General features: G+C 32.6%; 3 protein-coding genes across 3 annotated transcripts; 1 reads left to right on the top strand and 2 right to left on the bottom strand.

Annotated features, from left to right (window-relative positions):
• The first annotated feature begins 11,046 nt into the window (after positions 1-11,046).
• LOC120072522 (soluble inorganic pyrophosphatase 4-like) lies at positions 11,047-15,182 on the top strand. The gene is made up of 9 exons (XM_039024903.2): positions 11,047-11,415; positions 12,974-13,112; positions 13,214-13,242; positions 13,499-13,564; positions 13,641-13,748; positions 13,837-13,902; positions 13,978-14,098; positions 14,198-14,279; positions 14,815-15,182. The coding sequence occupies exons 2-9, from the start codon at positions 12,983-12,985 to the stop codon at positions 14,855-14,857; spliced, it is 645 nt and encodes a 214-aa protein (XP_038880831.1). The 5' UTR covers positions 11,047-11,415; positions 12,974-12,982; the 3' UTR covers positions 14,858-15,182.
• Positions 15,183-16,220: 1,038 nt separating this feature from the next.
• LOC120072871 (putative histone H2A.4) lies at positions 16,221-18,193 on the bottom strand. Its single transcript, XM_039025397.2, has 2 exons — positions 17,791-18,193; positions 16,221-16,629 (listed from the first exon to the last, which is right to left on the bottom strand). Exons 1-2 carry the CDS (start codon positions 18,001-18,003, stop codon positions 16,381-16,383), a joined length of 462 nt encoding a protein of 153 aa, XP_038881325.2. The 5' UTR covers positions 18,004-18,193; the 3' UTR covers positions 16,221-16,380.
• Positions 18,194-20,906: 2,713 nt separating this feature from the next.
• Positions 20,907-22,968, bottom strand: LOC120072760 (RNA-binding (RRM/RBD/RNP motifs) family protein). Its single transcript, XM_039025239.2, has 3 exons — positions 22,742-22,968; positions 21,545-21,613; positions 20,907-21,451 (listed from the first exon to the last, which is right to left on the bottom strand). Exons 1-3 carry the CDS (start codon positions 22,863-22,865, stop codon positions 21,207-21,209), a joined length of 438 nt encoding a protein of 145 aa, XP_038881167.1. The 5' UTR covers positions 22,866-22,968; the 3' UTR covers positions 20,907-21,206.
• Between the last annotated feature and the right edge of the window lie 3,364 nt (positions 22,969-26,332).

Below are 26,332 nucleotides of genomic sequence, written 5' to 3'. Positions count from 1 at the left end.
TTCGGGATTATCCTTTGATCTGCAAACATTGAGAGTAGACCAACATCTCTGCTCAATAAGCCTGCCATTTTGGGGATAAGACCGGATGAATAGCTGGGGACATAGCCTTGCAAGATGGAATTCACTCCTATCCGATTAGGGTTAGTAGAGAGGTTGTTCCCTTTAAGTGCCGATTCTGGGTCTTGAACAAGAGGTCTTACCCTCTCATTGGACTGAGAGGGATTCGATTTGTTGATTGGATCACAAATCAATTGTTCATTAGGGATCAATGGGACTTAAGGAACAAGAGGTAATTTCGGGGGTAAAACAAAGATTCGACTCGATCATTATTATGAACAACCTGTGAAGGGTTAACTTACTAATCATGATTATATCAAGTGGACATAATATATCTATAATGAGAGGTGTTTAGCTATGGGCTTTAATGGAATCACTCATTAGTTAACGAATGGGAGTTAGTTCGGTCTAATAAGTTTAGTCGATTAATCAGATCGTTAGAGCCCATAATCTGTAGATTCACGAGGTCCCCCTACTAGCTCGTAAATGGATTAGCTCTAGAGTAGCGTGATAAGTTAATTTGAAACATTCAAATTAGAATTAAACGAAATTGGAGAATTAATATTTAAATATGATTTAAATATTTGAAGACGGGATTGTGTAAAATTAATTTAATATTTGATATTAAATTAATTAGAATTATTTAAATTGTTTAAATAATTATTTATTAATTTTATTTATGAAATTAATTTTGTAAAATTAATAACATTTTCAATTGTATAAAATAAAATTGATTTATGAAATCAAATTATTAAAAGTTGAAAAAGAAGGAAAAAACATAAAATAGAAAATTGACATTTTCTATTGTCTTCTTCTAGTTGCTCACATTTAACCCACTTCTTAAGTCTTCATTTACTCTAAGCATGAGCTGCATCTCATGCAGCTGTTCTCTTTGCATGATCATTTGCAATATATTGAAGAGAGTGGAGTGAATTTGAGGCATTGCAACCATAGAAATTTAGCTGGAAATTCGTGAGAAGAAGGTATTCTTCATTTGGGTTGCTGTTGTGAGTTCCTCTCTATATTTCCTTAATTCTTGCTTATTTTGAGTCCCACAACCCAATCTAGAGCACCAAGAGGATAGTAGGAAAGATGTTGGGGTGGTCTACAACAAGATTCGGAGAAGCTTTGCAGCTGGATTCAAGTTTTGAAGAAGTTCTACTAAGGTACATCTTGAAACCTAATTATTTCTACTATAGCATGCTTTCGTTTCTACCAAAATTAATGAATTAGAGTGCTTATGGATCTTGGTCGCTTCCACTGTGTGCTGGTACGTTCCAACATATTATCTATTCTGGCTGTTTTATCTTAGGGACGATGTGGAATTTCAGTTGAACTTCTTGCACATCTAGGCAAAGCTGCGAAACGTCTTAAAGAAAGTGAGATTCGTGGCTCAACCTGTAACGAGTTTTTATTTTCCAGATTCCACATTTCTGATGACTATCATTCGTGACTGTTCGCTACTGTCAAGTTTCATCATCCGAGGGGAACCGATTCCAACAATTTCAAGACGTTTATCTGTCACTGCTACAATGGCCCTCACATATAATAACGACATTATAACATTTGATCTCAACTGTTCATTCTAGTTCGAATGAGCGAACTTCAAACGGTGGAAGTAGAAGATGTTGTTTTTCCTTACCATAAGAAAAGTGACCGACGCTTGTACCGCAGATAAGTCAACCATTTCAAACGAAGATCTGACTGAACAACAAATAAAAGCAGTTGATTGGGAAGAAAAAAGAATTTTTGTGTAAAAATTTCATTTTAAATGATTTGACTGATGATTTGTATGATTACTATAGCATTATGAAGACAACAAAGAAAGTTTAGGACGCCCTGCAGAAGAAGTATAATACCGAGGAGGTCGGATCAAAAAAATATGTCGTCGGTCATTACTCAAGTTCTAGATGTCGAATGAAAAATCTATGGAGGCCCAGTCCCATGAACTGCAGAAGATAGCCTATGAAATAATAACTGAAGATATGCCCCTAGACGAATAATTCCAAGTTACTATTATTATTGACAAACTGCCCCCCTTATGGAAAGATTTTAAGAACACCTTGAGACATAAGACCAAGGAGTTTTCCTTAGAAAGTCTTATCACCCAACTAAAGATTGAGGAGGAAGCCCGGAAGCAAGACCGAAGGGAGAAGGTGAACATTGTACTTGGAAAATCTGTCTCTGCTATGATAAAGGCTTACTAAAAGTCCAAGGGGACAAAGAAAAAAGGTTAAAATCGTGATTCTAGCAACCAGAACCAACGGAAGAAGCAGAAACCCCTCCAGGAGAAACGGTACAGTTTCTTTGCTTTAACTATAATAAATTTGGACACATGGCTAGGAACTATAGGAACAGACATCGTCCTGCTGATCAGGCGAACTTGACAGAAGAACCATTAGTTGCCATGTTCATAAAAGTAAATGTGATCGGTGGTTCTGAGGGGTGGTGGATAGATACTGGCTTTACGCGCCATATAGTCACGCCTTAGTCTCTTTAAAACTTATACTAAAACTAAGGATAAGAATATTCTATTGGGGGATCACCATTTAACAAAAGTTTTTGGAATCGGTGAGATGGAGCTAAGGCTTTCCTCTGGGAAAACCCTCACATTGAAGGATGCCCTGCACACTCCGGAGATAAGAAAGATCTTGGTCTCAAGCTATCTTCTCAATAAGGTCGGATTTACTCAAACCATAGGGACAAATTTATATACCCTTATTAAGAATAATGTATTCATAGGGAAAGGGTATGCAACTAAGGGAATGTTCATATTAAATTTAAACATTAATAAAATGAAATCTTCTATATATATGTTGTGTTCTTTGAATGTTTGACATGTTAGACTTTGTCATGTTGATAAGAAATTAATTAGTACCATGATTAGGCTGGAAATGATACCTAAGTTATCCATAAATGAATTTGATAAATACGAGTATTGTAGTCAGGCTAAAATAACTAAAACTCCGCATAAATTTATACTTAGGCTATCTGAACCTCTAGATTTAATTCATTCTGACTTATGTGAATTTGATGACATCTTGACTTGGAGCAGTAAAAGATATTTTATTACTTTTATTGATGATTGCTTTGATTTCACTTTTGTATACTTGCTGAAAAAGAAAAGTGATGCGTTTGATGCTTTCAAATTATTTGTAGCTGAAGTAGAAAATCAGTTTAATGGAAAGGTTAAAAGACTTTCTAGTGATAGAGGAACTGAGTATGACTTAGACTGCTTTAATGAGCTCTTTAACTCACATGGAATAATATACAAAAAGAATGTACCTTACTTTCCTGAAATGAACGAAAAAGTCGAAAGGAAAAATAGAACTTTAGTTAAGCTAGTAGTTGCTATTTTACTTAGTTCAAGAGCCACATTTTATTGGTGGGGTGAAACCACCCTTACCATGTGGTATATCCTGAATAGAATACCAAAGACTAAAAACACAATTTCACTTTACGAAATCCTCATGAATAAGAAAACAAACTTGTCATATTTTAGAACATGGGGATATCTAGCTTTTGTAAGGATTCCCAACCTTAAAAGAAGAAAGCTAACTAGTAAAACCCATAGATTCTATGACCTAGTAAACCAAGTCAAATGATGTCGTCTTCTTTGAGGATAGATTTCTTTTTAAATCGAGAAATAGTGGGAGCTCGGGATCCAGTATTCTAATCCTAGTTAGGAATCTTACCCCTATAGAGGAAGCCGACCCAGAACCTAGAAGAAGTAAAAGAACTAGAACCACCAAGGATTTTGGGAATGACTTCCATATTTATAATGTAAAAGAATATCCTAAAGACCTAAAATCTGCTTTGTCCTCTACAGATGCTAACTTATGGAAATAAGCCGTAAATGATGAGATGGACTCTTTTGAGTCAAATAGGACTTGACACTTAGAAGACCTACCCCTAGGTTGAAGGTAATAGCGTGTAAATGGATCTTAAGGAAGAAACTTAGACCTGATGGAATAGTTGACAAGTTTAAAGCCAGGTTAGTAGCAAAGGGCTTTAGATAAATAAAAAACATAGACTTCTTTGATACCTTCTCCTATAAGTTTGAAATATAGTTAATCTCTATATGATTTGAAATAAGCTCCTAAGCAATGACATGAAAATTATGATAACTTAATCTTATCTAAAGGTTTCAAGGTTAATAAAAGTGACAAATGCATCTACTATAATTTTGAAAATAATCTCTACTATATCATGTGTTTATATGTAGATGATTTGTTAATCTTTGGGTCGAACTTGCACGTCATAAATGATGTGAAATCTACATTGAGTGCAAACTTCGACAAGAAAGACTTAGGAGAAGCAAGTGTAATCTTAGGCATAAAAGTGACTAGGTCTAAAAAGGAAATTTCTTTGGATCGATCTTACTATGTAGAAAAGATTCTAAAGAAATATAATTACCTTAAATGTAAACCATCATGTACTACTTATGAACCTAGTGTTAAGTTGTTCAAAAACACTAGTGACAATGTTAATCAATCTGAGTATGCGAGCATCTTAGGCAGTCTTAGATACGCTGCTGACTGCACTAGACCTGACATAGCTTATGTTGTAAGATTACTCTGTAGGTTTACAAGCAGGCCTAATATAGAGCACTGGAATGCTATAAAAATGATTATGAGGTACTTGAAGAAAATATAAAACCTAGGATTACATTATAAAAAAAAATTCCACTATCTTAGAAAGATTCAACGATGTTGATTGGAACTCCCTCCTGGATGATTCAAATGCTACAAATGGCTATATCTTTAATATAGCAGGCGGAGCTGTCTCTTGGAAGTCTAAGAAACAGACTATTTTAGCTAAATCTATAATGAAGTCAGAAATGATAGCATTAGCAACAACTAGTGAAGAAGCAAGCTGGCTTAGAAGTCTGCTATCAAAGATTCCCCTATGGGGAAAGCTGGTGCCAGCCATATTGATCAATTGCGATAGTACTACAGCACTCCCAAAAGTTCAAAAATCGTTATTAGAGACGACAAATACGTCGTAAGCATAGTACCATTAGAGAGTTTCTCACCAATGGTGTAGTTAGAGTAGATCATATACGGACAGATGAAAACTTGACAGATCCTTTGACGAAAGGATTGGCCAGAGAGAAGGTTTTCAAAACCTCAGAAAGGATGAGACTAATGCCTATAGAAAGATGAATCACTATAAGGAAAACCCAACCTGTAGACTAGAGATCCCAAGAAACAGGTTCAACGGATAATAATTGATCACAAGTGACATAAAGTGAATCATGCTAAAACTAACACAGAGTCCCCTTCCTATGACCTAGAGTTTAAGTATGATATTCTGAAGCATAAGAAAAGTTGAACTTAGTTCTTAATGAGATCTATACTTGATGTCAAGTGGGGTACCCAACTATAGGAGTACTCTTGATAGACTCACCTATGTGAATGTGGAAGTGGAGGTCGCTTCCTATAGAGTTTTTAGGCAAACTCTTTAGAGCGTTCACTAAACTGGAATGCACGTGCTATGCCTTAAAGCACGGACTTTCAAACTATACTCTAATGATACTGTGTGTGAGATGTTGTTAGAGATAGAGTTTAAAACCAAGGGTTACCTAGTTTATTCTGAATCATCTACATTATGTAAAGGTTCAAGTCGTAAGACACCTTTGCTTATACACAGTGTTGTTTAGACTGATATTGCTTGATGAAAAATTCTTTTCTCATGTTTTTAAATTTTCAAGTGGGGGATTGTTGGTGAAAATTTGAGTTTTTAAAAAAGGAAAATTTTCTTTTGAGAATCCCACATTGCTTAGGTTGGGAAGTAAACTCTCTTTTATATACAATCATCTTGGACTTTGGGTTTGGGCTCCAAGGGATACTTGTATTTTAGAGGGAATAGAGAGATAGACCAATGTGGGTACGGTGGATATCCCACACGCACACACTGTCGCTGCCTTCCGTCCAGATGGATAAGGGCGAGGCACGTGTGTGATCATTTTTTATTTTATTTTAATATTTTTGTTCCTTTTCAATCGAAATTGAACCAACAAGTGTCGCTCGCGAGCTGGCCAGGTAATCCTCTGTGCGCACATGCACGATCTGTGGCTCCATGTATTTTGCAAAATTGCACGTTCTCTAGTTTAGCATTCTCTGTGTCATCGTCTGTTGGCCCTCGAGGCCTATAAAAGGCGCAAGCCTTTTTGGCAGTGAGACATAACACGATTTCCTATCACCCTTTCTCCCTCGCTTCTTTTTTTTTTTCCTTCTTCCGTTCAAGTTTTCCGAGTAAGTCAGTCTAAAGGGTGTGAGTTTCTGATCGGTCACGGTATTATCTATTCAAGCTGTTTTATCGTGGGGACGACGTGACGTTTCAATTGAACTATTTGCACACTTAGGCAGAGCCGCGAAACGTCTTAAAGAGAGCGAGATCTACGACTCAGCCTGTAACGAGTTTTTGTTTTGCAGGTTCCACATTTCTGACGACTGCCATTCATGACTGTTTGTTACTGTCAAATTTCACCGTTCAGGGGTAGCCGGTTCCAATAATTTTGTATGTTGGAAATGTGTTAGTACCTTCCTTTTTTTTGTCAGATCCTTGGATAGGAGAACAAATTTGTTTATGTCTTAGCAGCTTTATCTTCCTTTCATGGTTATTCTTTGATCGAGAAAGATGTTTTTCATAAAGTATTCTTCCCCTCATTCATGATGAGATGGTTAGAGAGTAATTGGTCGGGTATTTTGCTACCCAAAGAAAAGTGTTTTTGTTCTCTTACTTTTACAGTTTTTTTAGTTCAATAATTGTAAAGCGAAGGTCAAACCACTTGTATTTGAAATGGTAGTTGATTTTCTTATCCACTAAATTATGACATTTTTAAGTAGTTTGTGTCTCCGCAATACATCCTTACTAATCTCTTTATGCATGTTATTTCTTACTAATTAGCTTAAATACACCAACAAAATTTCTCTTTACAACATTTTTTTCCCTCTAATTGATTCCACTTTTCACTTTCTCCTATAACGTCTTTCTTTTTATTTAATTTACACACACTTTCAATAATTCGTTTCTTTCTAGACTATTATAATAATATTTCAGTATTAGAGAGTCTCTTCGGAAATAATAATCTCTTCTTTGTATAGAATCTCTTCATAAATAATTAATCTCTTATTTGTATACATTTTCTCCTTGTAGATTGTACAAAATATTCTTTCCTTCTAACCTGAGAAAATGAAATTACTTTAATTTTTGGAACATATGTGTGTGCATATAGTATATGTTAGGAAAGGCCTCCCAATATTATCACAATAATAAGCAAAAAAAATTAAAAGAAGTTGAAACACAAGAAATAATGCAGAAAAGCTCCAATCCGGAGAAAAAACCGCGAACCAGAAAAATTTTACTATGTAAAAAATTATTAAAATCACATAAAAATAATTCATATTGCTCACACTCTTTAATTCCACTCTCAAACTAAATAATACAAAAGGAAATTTAATAAGAATTCATACACTCAAATTCAAAATGTTTATAATTAGGATGATTTGAAACCGACATGATCTCTTTTTATAGTAGAGTCCATGACTTCTTTGAATTTTTTCAATGTTGAATAATTATATTTCACTCAACATGATGAACTAGTAATATTATATTCAAATATTCAAAGATATTGAGACTAATGCAAATGGTCTTATATGGTTTTTAGAGATAACAAATTGAATTTACTAATTCAAATGTTGACTAATTGTTGCTTAATTAAAATATGCCAAATGTAAATACGAAAACATTATATTAAGCAAAAAAAAGTATTCAGCGTAAAGTATAATTGTAAATTGTAGTTTGAAAAGGATTCACGTGGAAAAAAACAAATAATTTAAAATTGAAATATTCTCGTAAAAAATTGGAGGAGACGTCCATTGTCGCCTAACTAACCGCCGATTGCCAGATATTTTTTCTTTATGCGATTGTACCTTTGCACACGAGTGACGGTCCACCCAAGCACCGACAAAAATATTTAGTGCAAATTTCATCCTGAAATTGTCCAATCATAATTTATTATGTAACAAATTTTGTTTCTTTTTCAAAATATTTTAATATTTTTTAGATGCAATTGGTAAAAAAAAATACATAAAGATAGATGATATCTGAAATGCATCCAAATATTACTTCTTTTGAAATATCTATCCATTCATTGATGTCATCTATATATATATATATCCATAGAGAATATATAGATATTAAGATTTTTTTTTGACAAAATATACATATTATGGATTAATCAATATCTCCCCTGTATTTTATAAATATAAATAAAACATAAGAAAATCAGAAAATATTTTAAATAACAAAATATTTGAAAATATTGTAAAATGATATAGTATAAATTTTTTGTCATTTTACTATATTTATAAATAAGTTGGTCATTTTATTATATATGAAAAGACCTCTATAAATTTATCATTTATTAATTTCAATGTGAATATGGAAATTAATAATTTAGTTTGGAAGGAAAAAAATCTAACTAATTTTTAAGGAAAAAAATAACATAGTCATTAATTTAAATAAATTTTAACTGAAAAACTTGCGAGAAATTAAAATAAAGCAACCGACATGGAAATACGAGAATTTATGAAAGAAAAAAAACTCTAAAACCGAAGAAAAGCCACAATCCACCAAAAAGCAATCCTCTATGATAAAAAATCGTTACAATCACACATAATAATTTCACCTTTTTTATTTTAATTCCAGTAATGCTCTCTTAAAGTTTGTACCACTCATACCATTTTTCTCGCTTTCAAACTAGAGATTACATAAATGAAATTGAACTAGAGTTAGCACACACAACTTAGAATGATTTGAAACTAAAGTCATGAGACTCCTTTTATTGTGCTTTGAGCTCGTAACTTTCTTGAAGATTCTCAATTTGAGACAATTGCTCTTCTAATATTTTGTCAAAACTCAACATTATCTAGCTTTTAAAATTTTTCGTTGTGATTGGATTTTGCCTTTTTTTTTTTGCTCAACAATATGTATGGTGGGGAATTCAAACATCCAGCCTATTGATCGATAATATATGTCTTATATCATTTAAGTCATACTATGTTGTCCAATAATTTTGATGAATGCACATAAACTCGAGACTTTACTTTTTAAAGTCATGTTGGGAATAATTCAATAGATAAGATATTAATTATTATTATATAGGTCAATTGTTTGATACTTACCTTTGCAGTTGTTGAACAAAAAAATCATATATAAAAAAATATGATGACGTGAATTAATCTAACCTGATGAAATATGTACGAAGGGAACCAAATACAAATAACCTAATTAGATATCGTATTAAAATACAATCCAACTCTTGAAATATTGTAATAAAATCCTGAAAGACATCTAAAAATATCACTAAACAAAAAAATGATCGGTGTTTTTGAATTACCTTTTATGTGTTTAAAGTCATTTCAAACATGCATTTGTATTTTCAAAATAGTAAAAATAAAACGTTAGCATATCAATGAATATGAAAAAAACTCAAAAGGTAGTATTTAATTTTAGCTATAAATATAACCAATCTAACCCAATTTGAGAACATGATTAGAGTAACTATGTAATAGATATCTAAAACTTATATCAATTGAAGTTGAACTAAATTTGCTAGAAGTTTTAAATGCCTATTCATAACAACATTTTTAATTTAATTTTCCTTTAAAAAAATAATTAATGTCTATTATTCCTTGTTTCCTTTTTTTATAAATAATTTCTTACGAACATTTCTAAAATTCCAAAAATTATAAAAATTTTATACTTTTAATATCTATAATAACTAATGGCGTGTTTGATAGTTTTTATATTCAATTCTATAAAACATATATCAAGAAACAATAACAATATGAAATACGATTCATTTTTTATATTAAATTATTTATTTCAATTTTTTTTAATGATGAAAACGTCATATGAAAAAAGAAACCGAGGAAACGGAGGAAAAAAAAAAGAAAAAGAAAATGCTGCTTTATGAATTTTCAACCAAACACGTAATAAAGACTCCTCACCGTCTTGGCTTGGCCAACGCTTAAGCTAACGGTCACGGTAACGCCATTGGATCAAACCAAACAAACCGCACCGCACCGCACGACCGTTAACAAAAAAAAAACCTCCGTTTTCTTAGTGGGTCCCAGTCCAGTCATCGGACCGAAACAACGCGTACTGACTCACGAATAACAACTGTATCTGAAATTAAAAAAATGGTAAATAAAAGGAAAATGGGTATATTCGGTAAAGCATGACTGCAATTTTAACCCTATAACTAAGAGAAATTGGATAAATATCTATTTATATTTATGAATTTTGAGACTTTTATCTATTTAAACTCCAAACTAATAATTATATTAATTTAAATCACGAATTTACATAAATATATCATTAAATCTTAAACTTTTATATGTGTATCTAAATAAAATATAATATAAGATTTAAATTGATAAATTTATGAAAATTCAATATTTAAATTGATACATTTATAAAAGTTCGAGTTTAAATTGATATAATTATTAATTTGAGGTTTAAATTAAAAAGTTCAACATCTAAATTGATAAGATAATTAGTTTTTGTTCTAAATTGATATAACCACCAAAATTTAGGGATGTAAATTGATATTTTTTTTAATTTTTTTTTTTACATTTATGTATTATATAAAATTGATAAAATTTTAGAAAAAATATGAGGAGTTCATTTGTTTGTTTGTTTTTTCCTTTTTGAAAATGAATGAATTTTGATAAAATTATTTTATAATTAATAGGACTATTTTCAAATATAGTAAAATAAACTAATTTATTTATAAATATGATATCACTCACATATTTGTCAGCAATTTTGTCATTTGAAGTTATAATTAATATTTGTCTTAGATAAATTATTATTTTTTTTGTGTAAATCCTTATTTTATTAAAATTGTGGAGTTTTTGAAGATTTTAACATTGGATTTCGTTAAGATTAATGGTCAAACAAAATTGAACTAAGGTCAGATGAATTTGGGCGTCGAATTTGATTAAATAGAAAGTTTAGAATCTAAATTGATTTCATCTTTTATTTCCTGTTTTATTTCTTTTTTTTTTAATAATTTTTTCCTTTTTTGAATTTTCATTTTTTAATTCGCTGAAGAAACTGGAGAATTTTCGCTTTTGTCTGCTCTGTTCTTTCTCTCTCCTCTTTCGTTCCCTTTAAAATGGTGTAAGAGGAAGAGAGCGGGAACGTGTATCGTACAGCTCCTCTTTGCTTTCTCTCCTGCAGAGCATTTCTTGCTTGTTCTTCCTTGAAGCTCAATCTCTTGCATTGAGATCCGCGCTTCGGTTTTTGCCTTCCATTTCCATTTCTCCTCCAAAGCTTTTTCAGGTTCGATTTCTGAGCTCTAGATCTTCAATATCTCCAGCTTTTACTTTCGGTTTCTTCTTAGTTCTTGCTTCTGGCTCTCTCTGTGCTCGTGGAGATCCACACTGGAATGAATCTTGAATCTTGTTTGTTTGCCATATGGCTCCTTGCGGCGTTGTTTGAAAGTTTTTGAATGGAGTTACGGGAGCGGATGACTGATTTTGACTGCTCTTGAACTATATTGTGATTAATGGAGTTTGTTTTCTATTAAATATATCTATCTTTATTCTACCTCGTTTGCATGGAAGGTGCTGGTCTGATAGATCCAGGCGATCGTTGTTTGTTTAGTTTCTTTTGCTCCAATTTATTGCCGGTAATCTACTTATGAATGCATTGTGAATCTGTGGCTACAAGAGGCGTTGTGTTGTGTCGTATTGAAAACGTTGATAACTGTTACTCCGCTTAGATGGCTACCTGAGAGAGGCAGAAAGGCAGAGGGGCGGAGATTAAAGAGAAACTAAGCAGATAGTCAAAACGAAAACCGTAGGGTTAAAATATAGAAAAGAGAGAATGAATTCGTACTTGAGTGCTTGACGGAAGTTTTTCGTATCTGGAAGTTATGAATATTGATATTTAAAGTTGTGGACGTAGCAATCTAGTCAATAAGCACGCGGTCTTTGGATCTATCGTTTTTAATTCTACCTAAAATCAACATACATTTTTTTTTTTTTTTAAATCTTATTCCTTAGGGGCAATGTCAATTGCCACGTGTGTTTTGTTGAAGACCTGTGAAGTTGATGGTACTGCTGATATTTCGGTTATCGTTCAATGACAATAATCATGATGATGCTCATTAATTTATGAATCTGAAGGATCAGTGTCTCCGTTTGTGAATGTATAAGACCTACGAAGAAGAAGACGTGACTTTGTATTCTGTGTTGCTTTTGAATACCCCTGAATGGACTTTTGTTTCGATTATTATTTTCACAATTATTGATCCTGATTTCTTACTCTTGAAAGTGCAAGTTGATGTTGCAATATAAGTTAGTACTCTGTCTTCTTCTATGATCACGAGTATGTTGACTGGTCGAATCTGATAAACCTGCAAAAGAGCACGACGAATATGGTGCTACTATCTCCACTTTCCATTGTTAATGTTGCATTAGCTTTTGGATAGCGTTTGATGTTTAAAGTTTTAATAGGCACTTCTGATTATGCATTCTTTCTTCAGAATTCCATTCATGTATAAGATATTGGGCTTTTCCTTGCACCATATCTTTCATATGCCGGTCAGTAATTCTTAAATATGTTCACGCTTAATGTAAACTTCATTCATTTCTCTATTTATGATGATGTTTAGTATAAACTTGATGGTGTAAGGCACTTGTTACATCCATGGGACATATAAATTTATATATCTTGATCAAACTTCCTTTTCTGATTATACTGGTCTGCTATAAGTATTGATGTTAAATGAATAACGTGCTTGGAAATGTATGCTTTATAGGGTGTCTTAAGATACATCCTCAAATTGAACTTTCTTTTGAAAGTAAATGTGCTGATTTTCTGTTTACACTTCCAGCTTGCTGTTATGGCTCCTTCACCAAATGGAACAACAAACAATGCTCATCCTTCCCCACACCCACCACTAAATGAGAGAATACTTTCATCAATGACTAGGAGGTCTGTTGCTGCACATCCCTGGCATGATCTTGAAATAGGTATGCGATATACCTCACTGTCATTTATTGTACCTTTTATGTGGCTGAGATTTTATAGTTAGAATGAGTTACTAATAAACAAATTTTCAATTCTAATTCAGGACCTGATGCTCCAAAGATTTTCAACTGTGTAAGATGCTGTCCTGAATTCCATAATATCTGTTTTCTTTTAAAATGGTTATATTAGTATGTGATATAATTTCATGAGTTGCCATGAGGCTTGAACCATAACAACTTTATAGTTGGACATTGATGTTCAAGTGGCGGATCAGTATTCTTAATTGCTACCCTGTTCTCTTCTTCTTATATTAGCACTTTAGCTGCTACAAAAGTTTTAGAATATTGATGCTTAAATTGATGAGTTTTGATTAATTTTCATCATGCAGGTGGTTGAAATAGGAAAAGGAAGCAAAGTGAAGTACGAACTTGACAAAAGAACTGGTCTGATCAAGGTAATAATACGCTGACCTGTATTTGTGTTGGATTTTATCTGTCATCAGTTCGATAAAACGGCCCACGTTTGTTCAGGTTGATCGGATTCTTTACTCATCTGTTGTGTACCCTCATAACTATGGCTTCATTCCTCGAACTCTTTGCGAGGACAACGATCCCATGGATGTCTTGGTCATCATGCAGGTATGACTACAATTATTTCTTTAATGGAAGTTGCACTTGTAATAATATGCTGCATATTTCACTTGATGTTCTTCTGAAATATTTCTAGGAGCCAGTTCTTCCTGGATGTTTTCTGAGGGCTAAAGCTATAGGCCTTATGCCTATGATTGACCAGGTAACTCTTCTTGAATAAATGCTACCTTTTATTTTTCTTAAATAAGAGAGGTCTAATTATAATTAATTAATACAGGGTGAAAAAGATGACAAGATTATAGCAGTTTGTGCTGATGATCCCGAATATCGTCACTACAATGACATCAAGGAGCTCCCACCACATCGATTGGCTGAGATTCGCCGCTTCTTTGAAGACTGTATCCTAAAATTAGTTTGATACCTTACAGTACCATCCTAATCATTCCTTATAACTTTTTATCCTCATCTTGTAATGTTTCCTTGACAAAACTATTCAGACAAGAAGAATGAGAACAAGGAGGTAGCTGTGAATGACTTTCTGCCAGCCGCTGATGCCTTCATGGCCATCAAACACTCAATGTAAGCAATTGTTACCCTGAGGCAATGCAAATTTTTTCCCGCATCTGTAATTTGTTGATACAAATTGTTAGAATAAACTTTAGTCTATTATGATCAATAAAGGATCCATGCCTGGTGTAAGCCAAAATCAACAACCTTATGTGAAATACCTAATCCATGAGTAGGGCTTGAGTAGGGTTGTCAGATTTTGTGTAACTTGGACCTGTGGGCTAACCTCACTATTAGATACGGAATAGGAGAGTGAAGGAACACCATAACTATGTATTTATAGATTAACTATAAGGTTTCCCACAATCTGCTAAAGTTAATGGGCCCATATCTGCTCAGCGGGTCACACCTCTAATTGGAAGTTAATGGGTCCTAATTAGACCACTTATACCACTTATTTCACCTAAGGATAACAATACATATTATTAACAACTTACATTGTTACCCATTAATAAAATTAATAATATTAATTCTAACACCAATAGCACAGCCAGCTTTGATCTGATGAATGAATGATTGTGTTTGTTCTTTTTCTTTTTTAATGCAGGAACCTCTATGCAGACTACATTGTGGAGAGCTTGAGGCGGTAGTCACCTCTAAGCAAAATTTGTAATCGTGATTACATTCACATCATAATACATTGGAAAGCCTTCATCGAAATTGGTTTTGTTTCAAAGGGAAAAAGTTCGTCGTCTCTATGGTTTGTTAATATGCTTTCATACTTGAATTTACACTGCTATATGTTAGGGAAAAGATGATGCTGATAAATGATTGTATCAAGGATTGAACCAAAATATGTTACACAGCTATCATACTAGTGTTAGAGTAATGGCTTTATTTTTTGATTTTTTTTTAAAGCCTATTGTAATGAATCTATACTTTCTATTCTACTAGTCTTATTGGGTTCCATGATCATTGATCCCATCCGATCTCTCTCTCTCTCTCTTCAATCAGTTATCCTCGTGGTCAATATCTGTGCACTTATTCTCTAACTTCGAGGTTGTAACATTGTTGGTCGAATTAGGCTCATTTTAGCTAATTCTCCACACTTGAGAATTGGTATGTTTATTTCTTTTCTTTTGGCAGAAATATCATTAGGGATTAGGGAATTCTAACTCCAAGTCATTCCTAAAAATCAGATCCTCTGTTTTGAGTTCAACTCAACATTACCATTTGTTTAATTTAATTCTTTTTGTTTGTCGTGCAATATATTTTGAAGTGGTTTTGTTTTTTCAATATTTTTAAATTTTCTTTTCTTATTGACCGGTTTTTGAGAAGTATTAACAAATGTGAAATACAAGTAAAAAATATTGTGTATGCTTTTCTGAGTATAAACTAGTAAATTAATAGCATTTTTAGATTGACCAAGGATTTTTCAACAAACTTATTTTTATTTAAACTCTTTTCATGAAAAGTGTTTTAAATACATTTTAAAAAGTTATTTTTCGTGATTATATATTTAAATTTTTTTTCTAAAATGATTTATTTTTTAAATTAAATAAGAAAGTAACTATAATTATTCTTTTTTCAGAAAAAAGACAAAATAATTCCCACCCTTTTCTCTCTCATGGACCAAGATATTTAATTTTCTCACCATCAAATATCTCCTTCCAAACTTCTCTCCCATGGACCAAAAATGTTTTCATTAACATTTCAATTACAAATTGACGGAAAAATCTGAATCTTTCACCTATTAATCAATTAAATTATGCTCATGTTGACTCGCAAAGGTTAAATTGACTCGAATTTTTACCAACATCCGATTGATGAGAGTTCCAATTTTAGTTCTAATTATCTCCATATTTCAAACCATTAGACATCTAGAAATATTCAAGAGCAAATCACATAGCATGGTGGTCTAATTTTATCCATCCCATGATCCAATCATTCAATCCATACATTGAAGGCCATGTCCCAAATACATCAACCCATTAGTGGAGGAAGATACAAAGATTCATAAGAAAGGTTAAATCTTACATTATTTCAACTGAGTTGTGAACACAAAGGAATGTCCTACAATATAAAGGCACAAACAGATAAAGTGGTCCTAAACATGAAGATAAGTCCAATCTAAATACAGAAATAAGTGGGTGGGGGCATATGAGAAGCAAAGCTAGGCCTTCTTGGGGGACCTGGTGCTCTTGGAAGAAGACTTGGGCTCCTTTGCTGCTGCCACCGCCCTCTCGGATTTCTTTCGAAGAAGGACCGGGTTGATGTTCGGAAGCACCCCACCATGAGCGATCGTCACCCCGGCAAGAAGCTTCCCAAGTTCCTCGTCGTTCCTCACAGCCAAAAGGACGTGTCTCGGGATGATCCTGTTCTTCTTGTTGTCTCTTGCTGCATTCCCAGCCAGTTCCAAAACCTAAAGCATAATTCAGTATTTAAACTGATAGGTGATAGTATATGCTTAAAGGAATTCTTAATAATTCCTTGTTCGAAAATTTGCAAACAAATCCCCTCTCCTCCAATTGTACTAAAAAAGAAATCAATTAGTATTAATAATTGACAAATAATTATCAATATTAATTGAAAATAAAATAATATTATATTAAATCACCACTGCACCCAAAACAAAAAAAAGTGTACCACTTCCAGTATTATTATCAAACTCCTGTGTAAGTTATAAAAATTAAAAGCAAGCAAAGCGGATAACGGGGGCAGTTGGGAATCTATCCAGATTGAATTTCTAATTTTTCATATTAAATATTTGAAAAAAAAAATGAATTTGTTTTTGAAAAATTCTATTTTTCATCCAATTATTTGTTTACAAATTTCTGTATTTTGATCACTAGCGTTTGATGAAATTTTTATTTTTAGTTTCCATGCATTTTCTGAAAGTACTTTCATTCAAAATCATTTTCCAAATCATAAACAGTAACATTAGAAAATAATTTAGATCTCATTCGAAAACAACTCAATTTTTTCTTTTCTAAAAACCTAAAAGAAATTAAATTCAGATACACTACTTTCACCCATCAAAGTTCCTATGTTGTGTTATTATCTACGTTCCAATAATCGTTTTCAAAAATCAAAGCCAAAATTTGTATTTGTTTTAAGAATTTGACCAGAGATTTAAGTGTTTCTTTACAAAAGCGTGATAACAATAATAGGAAAAGTGGACCAAACAATCATAAATTTCAAAAACAAGAAAGTGAAAGTGAAATTGATACCAAACAGACCTTAAATTCCATTTTTTTTTTTTTTTTAAAAAAAACAAAAACTGTAGGTGATTTTTTTTCTTTCTTTCTAGATTGTACGAGAACTTAGAATGGACTTGTTTATATATACAAAACCACATAGAGAGAATAGATAGAATTTAAAAAAACACCTAAATCCATCAGATTGGGGATTTTTATCTCCGAAAAGAAAGAGCTAAGAAAATCAAATTCAAAGCCATTGACAAGAAATAAAGAAAATGCACTTAAATCCAAGCATTGAATCCATCAAAAAGAGGCTCTGATTTCGCACACACAAACATTCAAAAAGTGTAAAACTGAGAAGAACAAAGTAGTATAATATTCACCTCTGCAGCGAGGTACTCAAGAACAGCAGCAAGGTAAACCGGAGCGCCGGTTCCCACTCGTCGAGAGTAACGGCCCTCCTTCAAGTAGCGGTCGATTCTGCCGACGGGAAACTGGAGGCCAGCTTTGACGGAGCGAGAGACAGGCTTTTTCTCCGGTCCGCCGCCGCCTTTTCTGCCGGCGACGCCTTTCTTAGCCTTGCCGCCGGTGTCCATTGGAAGGGAAATTTTTCTCGGGAAAAAAAACAGAAAAATGAAAAAGGTGAAAATGTGAAGGAGGTTAACGACGGGTTTTCAACGGAAATGACATTTTTTTTTAAAATTTTAAATTTTAAATTTTTTTTTATGAAATGAGAAATAAAATGGAAAGTGAATGACACACGCCGTATTCGTGATGACATGGACACATCGTTGTATTTTTATTCATTTTAATTATATATTTATCCAATTACAAATTTATAGTAAATTACACCTTAGTCCCTAATAAACCTTTGAAATTTCTATCTATATTTGGCTTTTAAATTTTAAACAATGTTTACTATTGGTTTTTTATATATATTCAAAATTTTAAATTTCAAAAGCTTGTGAGGATTGACGAGTCTTATTTACGACTTATTTGAAACTTCATGATTGTGTGGAATTTCAATTTATAACGAATTTCAAATAAATTCCATTGTTTGTATATATAGGAATGAGAATGATTTTAAAATCTAAAGTGATTTCAAATACTGTTTTTAATTTAACAAAAAATGTTTTTCTGATTAAAATGTTATGATTTTGTAAGATTTCATAGAATTTAAAAGTAAATCATTTAATTAACATTATCATGTTCTAATTTTTAGTTAACACATCATATTTAAAAGCCTATATTATTTGTAAATTCTTAACTTTATTTTTCTTTTCAATTATCATCCAAACACAAAATTGTAAAAATATTTTAAATAAAATAAATAATTTAAAATCATTTTTCATAGTTCAAATTATAGGATTTAAAATCATTTCTTAAATTTTATTGAATCCACAGAGGATTAGACTTTTTCACTGACGTGTGTGTCATTAAGTCTACTAAAAATAAAGAGAAGAGGGACACGTGTCTTGACTCGATTAAGACCAAGTTTAATAGGTTGGGCCATTGTTTCATGATTAGTGTTCATTCTCGACTCGGCCTTGGGAGATCGGCCAGGGATTTTTCATTCGGTTGGCCTGTCGACAAGATTTGGGACCACCCTATGACATTATGAATTAAGATATATATAATAAATCAATAATCAAATTAGAATAAATTGAAATATTTAAGGAGTAAAATAAATATTTTAAAGGTACAAGATCGAAAATAGAAAAAACAATATGAAAGTTTAAGCACCAAAATGAGGTTTGAACAACATCCATATTAATTAATTTTAAGTTAAAATATAAGGTTGGTCCCATATTTTTTAGTTTTGTTCTATTTTAGTAATATTCAAAATTTGTCCATTTACTTTTAACATTAGCATCTACTTTATTCTAAAAATGTATTTAACTTTTAATATTATGAATAAAATTATTACATATTTAAGTTCAAAAATTAAATTTTCACAAAGTTAAAAGCTTAAGACACTGGTTGGTAATCATTTTATTTTTGTTTTTGAAAATTAAATCTATGGACACTATTTTCACCTCTAAATTATTTACTTTTCACCAATAGTTTAAATCAAGCCAAATTTTGAGAACTAAAAAGCGTAACTTTCAAAAAGTTATTTTTGTTTATGGAATTTGACTAAGAATTCAATCATTATAATCAAGAAAGATCAAATCATGGTAAGAAATATGGATAATATATATTTAATTTTAAAAAAAATAAAAAATAAAATAATTACCAAACGGGACCTAAAATATTACAAATAAAAGTTCATAGACTAAATCATTATTTTTATGTCAAATCTTACCAAGCTGAGTTGGTATATATTTCCTAGTTGGGTTTTGGTGTATCTATCATGGTTTGTGGAGTTAGGTATGTCCATTCATGAATTCATTTATCTCATACACAAACAAGAGAAGGCAAATAAAAACTCCTCACATCATGGTTGAATCTGACTGTTGGGAGGTTGTTATTATTCTTAGTGATCCCTTAGTGGACATTACTAAGGTCTCTTTTTTTTTTTTTTTTGTGAGGAGGCGTTATCTCTCGTTGGGCAATGTCACATTTTCTCATAGACGATGTTAATATGTTTGCACACTCGCTTGTATCTAAAGTGTTGGAAGAGTAAAGTATTTCTTTTCTCTTGCATTCCATACCCCAAGTGATTTTATACGACTTCTTTTCTTTTGCATTCCATACCCCAAGTGATTTTATACGACTTCTTTTCTTTTGCATTCCATACCCCAAGTGATTTTCTTCACTCGTATAGTTGGTTGTTTTATTGTTACTTTCTTGCCCAGAAAAAACAAAACAAAACAAAACACTCCTCCCAGCATATGCTACAACTGCACTTGATAATTTACTATCGTTATTCATAGAAAGAGAAGCTCAATGTCTTTAACAATTGGCAGTTGTAAAAAAAAGTAACACTTTATTTGATCAAGAACGCTTTATTTAATAAGCCCACTTTGTAGGATCAAGTTTTATCTTGTTTGTAATATGCAGTATTTTTAGGTTAAAACATCATTTTTGCTCTCTACTTTGAAAGATATTTTATTTTAGTCTTTCTACTTATAAGTTTTTCAAACATAGAAAAGAGACAAAAATAAAAAATAGAAAGGACCTTTTTTTTTCAAAAAAAAAATAAAGCTGAAAAACATTACGATTCGTTTGTTGTATTGTCTTATAAAGTTTTCAAAATTTAAATCACGTTTTGAAAATAAACAAAAATTGTCATTAAAAAGTTGTGAAGGCCAAGTTTTATTATTATTATTTTTTATTTTTAGAATTAAGATAAGAATTCAAACATTTACTTCGGAAAAATGAAGAAATGATAAATGATTATCAAACGGATGCATAAACAATTATCAACCGCAGAATAAAACATGCAATCTAGTCTAGACTAATATTTTGATTTAGTCATTGGTGTGATATTACATTCGAATATTAGTCTAAGATATAAACAAAAATACCAAAATAGGTTCTCATTTTCCACAGAAAATTAGAGAGCAAAATAGAATAATTAAATATAAAACTATAACAAAATACGTATAAGTTAAAAATTAAAGTATGAATAATAAACCTAGGTCAATAAATACTTTTCTGGATCCAAATCCATACTTATAACAAGTACCCCAAGGCCAAAATACCCTCTTTCTGGCAGTTTTGAGGCTCCCTTGAGAGTGCTGTCTCATGAATTTTATCTATAGTACCCATGGATGATGGCCATACATCAAATTCAACCATATGCTATTGGAAAAAACGACCAAATGCTATGAGATTTCATAAATTTTGCAAGCAATCATCCACACCAACCAATTGTCTTGTTTGTTCTGATACCGAATTCAGAGGTCTCAGGTTGAGGCTGTGGAGGAGGCCTAGGCTCCCTGGGCTCCCTGGGTTTGGCAGGATCAACAAAAATAACCCACCCATCCAAAAACTTGGCATTCATTTCTTCTCTAGCTTTCTCAGCCTCTTCAATTGTGTTGTAGGATACAAAGCCGAAGCCCTTCGATCTTCCCGTCACCCTATCGGTTATAACCTTCGCTGTACAGATGTTGAGGCAATGTCAATATGTTGCACTCCGCAACAAATGTTCATATAATTGTAAATTGGAGAGAGGGAGAGAGAGTTTTAAACCTTCTACAAGCTGACCAAAGGAAGAGAATGCTTCCTGCAGTTTCTCATCTGTTGTTAATCTTGAAAGACCTGTTCATTTTATAGGAGTGAGACTTTCCCAAGCATACATGATCCAAAACAGATCAAACAACTTAGTTTATTGACCTCGACTAATCTCACGAGACAATCCGTCTAACCCTACAACATTTGGGTATAAAGAAAACTCATAGGATATTAAATCTCAAGTAGGTGACTACCATGGATTGTAACCATGATCTCTTAGCCCTTTATCCAAGTCATGCCTCCTAATAAAGAATATTAGATTATGATAAACATCATATCTATCCATTAATATCAACTACAACAAGAACAATTTCTATGATTTTCATATTACCTTCATCTATTATCTTTCATAACATAAGCATTTAAAAATGGTCTACGTCCATGAAATAAAATAATATATATCGCTTCATAATGTGTTAAATTGTTAATAGAAAATGTAGGCATTGAGGGTGCTGTCTCATGAATTTTATCTAATGAGAAGGTTTATCAATGCTTTACTACTCCATTCGTTCTTCAGAGAGTTTGGTTTTAGTACTCTCATCATGCCTACTCCCTTCATTCTTTGGAAGGTTTGTCAACCAAACTGCAGACCTTCGAATGCAAAGGGCATATCATATCACATAAGAAATGACTTAGCAAAGCTTTCTTACGACCTTACTTGAACAAGATATGTTCTACAGGTTGTACAGCAGTGTGCTTCTGTTCTAATTGGCAAAGCATTCTAGGAACTTTCCAATGCAGGAACTGCTACAGCTATCAAGCAGGCACACAAATCTACGTATTGATAAATGACAAGTATCATTAAGATCGGAATAAATTTCTAATTTTCCTACACCAAAACAAGCCCCACCACTGAAGAGTGACGCAATTTCATATATGCAAATAGGAAAAGACGCATCCAATTGAAAAAAGAGACCAGAAATAAAGGGTATGCAACAGAACAGAAAATCTCTGATTAACTGGATTCCATTTAGTGCTCTGAAACTAATTGTTCGAGTGTAAGAGATAAAGGGTAAGCCAACAACATCAGAAATTTCTCAGTATCCAAACAGAAAATTGATTCCAATACTAGATTTCCGAATCATTCTCAATAATCCAAATAAGAAGAAAGGCGTCACAAGATGATTCTCATTCATTTTTTTCTGCGAGACGTACCACTGATGAAGAGCCTTGGGGATGTGAGAGTTGAGCTGAGACGAACGGCAGTCCACTGGGATCGGAGAATGGAGGAAGAAGAAGATCCATTAAGAACGCGCCTTACAGTGGAGAAGAAAGCCATCGGATTCGATCGGTCGATGAAAATGAGGAAACCACTGCGATGGAGAGAGATTCAGGGGTTAGGGTTTTGGCTTCACATACGTTGGGTTACTTCTCGTATTTTAAGGGTGATTTTCATTTTCGTTATTATTATTATTATTATTATTATTACATTTTTATTAAATTAAATTACCATTTTGGTCTTTATATTTTAAAATTTGTTTACTTTTAGTATATATACTTTTAATTGTGCAATTTTAGTTTCTTTATTTTCAATAAATTTAAATTTAGTTCTCAATTCTAGTTTATCGTTGATTTTTTTTAGTGAAGTTTTTGTTATCTATAATATTTTTGTTATAAATTTTAAAATATATTCACATATTTTATTTTCTTGCATGAAAATTATTATTATTATTATTAGTCTATCAATTTCAATAGAAGCTAACTTTTAGAAACTAAATTTAAGATTTATTGGATGTACGGGGACTAAAATTGGATAATCGAAAGTATAGGAAATAAAATTGAACAAACTTCAAGATATGAGGACCAAAATGATATTTTTTTCACATGATTATTATTATTATTTTGAATTTAAACATTGAGGGATGAGGTATCAAAAGTCGAACCATCGACTTTTAGTTTATGTTTTGATTTTTAAATGATTAAAATCATTTTTTTCATTTTGAAAATAAAAAACATGTTTTTTAATCTTTCAAAACCAAATTTGACTATATGCAAATGTTCGCACGAGATTTCAAGAGAAGTTTATTTCGTGGAACTTGAACTTTGTATTTGTATTAATTTTGTGGAAAATGAGTATAATCTCTAATACATAGTATTTTGATGCCTTTTAAAATAAACTATAATCGTTAAGTCGGTTGATCTTCTCGAATGAGCTTGTTGATCTTCTTGGATTGGGCTTGTTGATCTTCTTAGAGGATCGGCCTTTGGGCTTGATGATCTTCTTGGATGATCGTCCTTGAGCTCGTTGATCTTCTTGGAGGATCGGCCTTTGGGCTTGTTGATTTTCTTGGATGATCGGCCTTTGGGCTTGTTGATCTTCTTGAACGATCGACCTTTGGGCATGTTGATCTTCTTGGATGATCGGCCTTTGAGCTTGTTGATCTTCTTGGAGGATTAGTGTTTGCACGAGGCTTCTGGAGAAACTTGTTTCGTAGAGTTGAATTTGAGTTGGTGTTGATGTTGAGATTGATTTGATGCGATGTGGTTTGATCACTAGTACTTGATCCTCTGATTCTCTCTTGGTTGAATGTGTACGCTTGATGTTTAGAAGCGGGGCATGTGGATGTTCTTAAGCTTCGAGTTTTGGAAGAATGTTTGTATCTTCAAAGGACTTCAGTCTTCAAGCGTGGTCAGAATGCTTGTATCTTCAAAGGACTTCAGTTTTCAAGCGTATTCAGAATGCTTGTATCTTTTTCAACCTTCAAAATGCTTGTGTCTTCAAAGGACTTCAGTCTTCAAGCGTGGTCAGCTTCAGGAGTCTTCTGATTGTAGAGAATTCCCTCTGAGCTCTATGGAGTGTAGAATTGCTGACCTCTCCAAATGAGGAGAGCTTCTCTATTTATTAGAGTTCACAAGTGGACTTGGGTTTGGTTGATCCATGGGCCTGGCTTTTGGGCCCAAATAGTTGGACTTGGGCTTAGTTGGTCCATGGGTCTGGCCTTTGGGCCTAATTAATCGGATTTAAGTCTGATTTGATATTTGGATCAAATTCAACCTATTTTTGGGCCTAGTTGGACTTTGATCTAAATAATAATATCAAATTGGGTCAAATTAATCTTATCTGATTCAACGGTCATGATAAAAAATACGTGGCGTCATCGAAATTTGTCTTCAACTTCAATTCAGGACATATGTCAACTCCTAATTGAGCCCAAATTTAATGATTTGGAATTTTGTCATTAATTTAGTAAATGATGTGGCAACTTGTGATTGGTCCAAAATTTCTCATTCAATAGCAAATTACATTTAAAATTATAAAATTAAACATTAAATTGATTTTGAGAGATAAAATACATGTTTTTCAGTGATATTGAACTTGAAAAACAATTTTAACAATTTTAAAATCACTCACTAACAAGTATTTCGAATGATAATTTGGATTGGTATGACTTTTCACTATGTTAGTGTTAGTGTTAGTGTTAGTAGCTGTCTAGAAGCGAGAAATTATTTATAGGTTAAAATATCATTTTAGTCGGTGTAGTTTGAATTTGATTCTAATTTGATTTTTTTTATTTTCAAATATTCAATTTTAGTTCCTATACTTTTAATAAATCTTAAAATCAGTCCCTGCATTTAGTATGTTATTGATTTTTTTTAAAGAAAAGGTATTTAGTCTCTATTAATATGTCATTTATAAATGAAGAAAATATATTCACAATGCCTTTTTCTTACATGAAAATTGTTATTTTTACTTGACCAGTGTAAGCCCTCGACTCCTTTTTTTTCCCCTCCACTTAAGTTTAAGAAGCACTAAACAATTAGCTAAGCTAAGAATATTTGGTTAGAATGCATGTTCAAATTTTGGAAGGTAAGAATTTGTTTAGGTATTAGGAGAAAAAATTGGAATGCAATAGTTGAAAGCATAGTATATTGGAGTCAGAATTTTGGCTAAGTGTTTAAACTATGCTTTGGAGAAAGTTATGGTACTTAGGAAAATTTCAAAATGTTCAAACCATGTGTTGAACCGAGGAAAACATTTAAGAATGAAGCATGCGTTGGGACTAGAAGGTGAAGAGAAAAAAGAGTAAAGTTGGTTAAGTATTGGAAATGAGGGTTGGATGCATGGTGCAGTAGGAAGTTAGGATTTTAATTAAATGTTAGCAGGTGAAGAGTATGACTTTATCTTTGTTGGTAGCATGGACAAGTTCAACTCACCATCTTAAGATTGGAAGCATGGTTGGACACATACTTGGGCCAAGAAAGGACACATTGGATGCACGCTAGGTCAAAGGACCATCTTGGACGTGTCTAAGGAGCTTGGTTGGACATATGAGAAGTTAGGGCTGAAATCTTGAAGGATGAAAGTTGACTACATGTTGGACGCATGGTATGACAATTCGGGTCCACGATGGAAGATCTTGGGTGCATGATAAGGACAAAAGAAGAAGACATTAGATGCATGACTCAAGAAGATGTTTTGGGCATGTGACCTCAAGAGATTGGTCTCGGATGCATCATTTGAAGGAAGGATGTGTTGGACACATCTTGGATGCATAGTAGGAGTAATATGGACGAATGGTTGATCAAGGATGGATGATTTGGTTAAGTGTTGGACAACACATAAGTAGACTAAACTCAAGAGATTGTTACCTCTTAGTAATAACTCCCTTGGAAGCATAGGAGGACCACTTTGGACACATTAAAGGACATTCTTGGACAATATCTTAGGCTCATGAGAGGTTAACAAGTATAAAACAACTACCTTGAGGAAAGTTCCACTAAGCAATGATTCATGCTATGAATTAC

The sequence above is a fragment of the Benincasa hispida genome, chromosome 3 (genome assembly GCF_027475165.1).
Source record: "Benincasa hispida cultivar pf3 chromosome 3, pf3_genome.v1.1, whole genome shotgun sequence".
NCBI lineage: Eukaryota > Viridiplantae > Streptophyta > Magnoliopsida > Cucurbitales > Cucurbitaceae > Benincasa > Benincasa hispida.
Note: the sequence above shows the minus strand (reverse complement) of the source record. Positions and strands in the feature narration are given on the sequence as shown.

Excerpts from the sequence above, each read along its gene's own strand:
- LOC120072871 (XM_039025397.2), bottom strand. The coding sequence starts at position 18,003 with ATGGACACCGGCGGCAAGGCTAAGAAAGGCGTCGCCGGCAGAAAAGGC. Across the intron at positions 16,630-17,790 it reads TTGAGTACCTCGCTGCAGAG|GTTTTGGAACTGGCTGGGAA; the intron begins GTGAATATTATA and ends ATTATGCTTTAG.
- LOC120072760 (XM_039025239.2), bottom strand. The coding sequence starts at position 22,865 with ATGGCTTTCTTCTCCACTGTAAGGCGCGTTCTTAATGGATCTTCTTCT. Across the intron at positions 21,614-22,741 it reads CCCAAGGCTCTTCATCAGTG|GTCTTTCAAGATTAACAACA; the intron begins GTACGTCTCGCA and ends TAAAATGAACAG. Across the intron at positions 21,452-21,544 it reads CTTTGGTCAGCTTGTAGAAG|CGAAGGTTATAACCGATAGG; the intron begins GTTTAAAACTCT and ends ACATCTGTACAG.
- LOC120072522 (XM_039024903.2), top strand. The coding sequence starts at position 12,983 with ATGGCTCCTTCACCAAATGGAACAACAAACAATGCTCATCCTTCCCCA. Across the intron at positions 13,749-13,836 it reads ATGTCTTGGTCATCATGCAG|GAGCCAGTTCTTCCTGGATG; the intron begins GTATGACTACAA and ends AAATATTTCTAG. Across the intron at positions 13,903-13,977 it reads TTATGCCTATGATTGACCAG|GGTGAAAAAGATGACAAGAT; the intron begins GTAACTCTTCTT and ends TAATTAATACAG.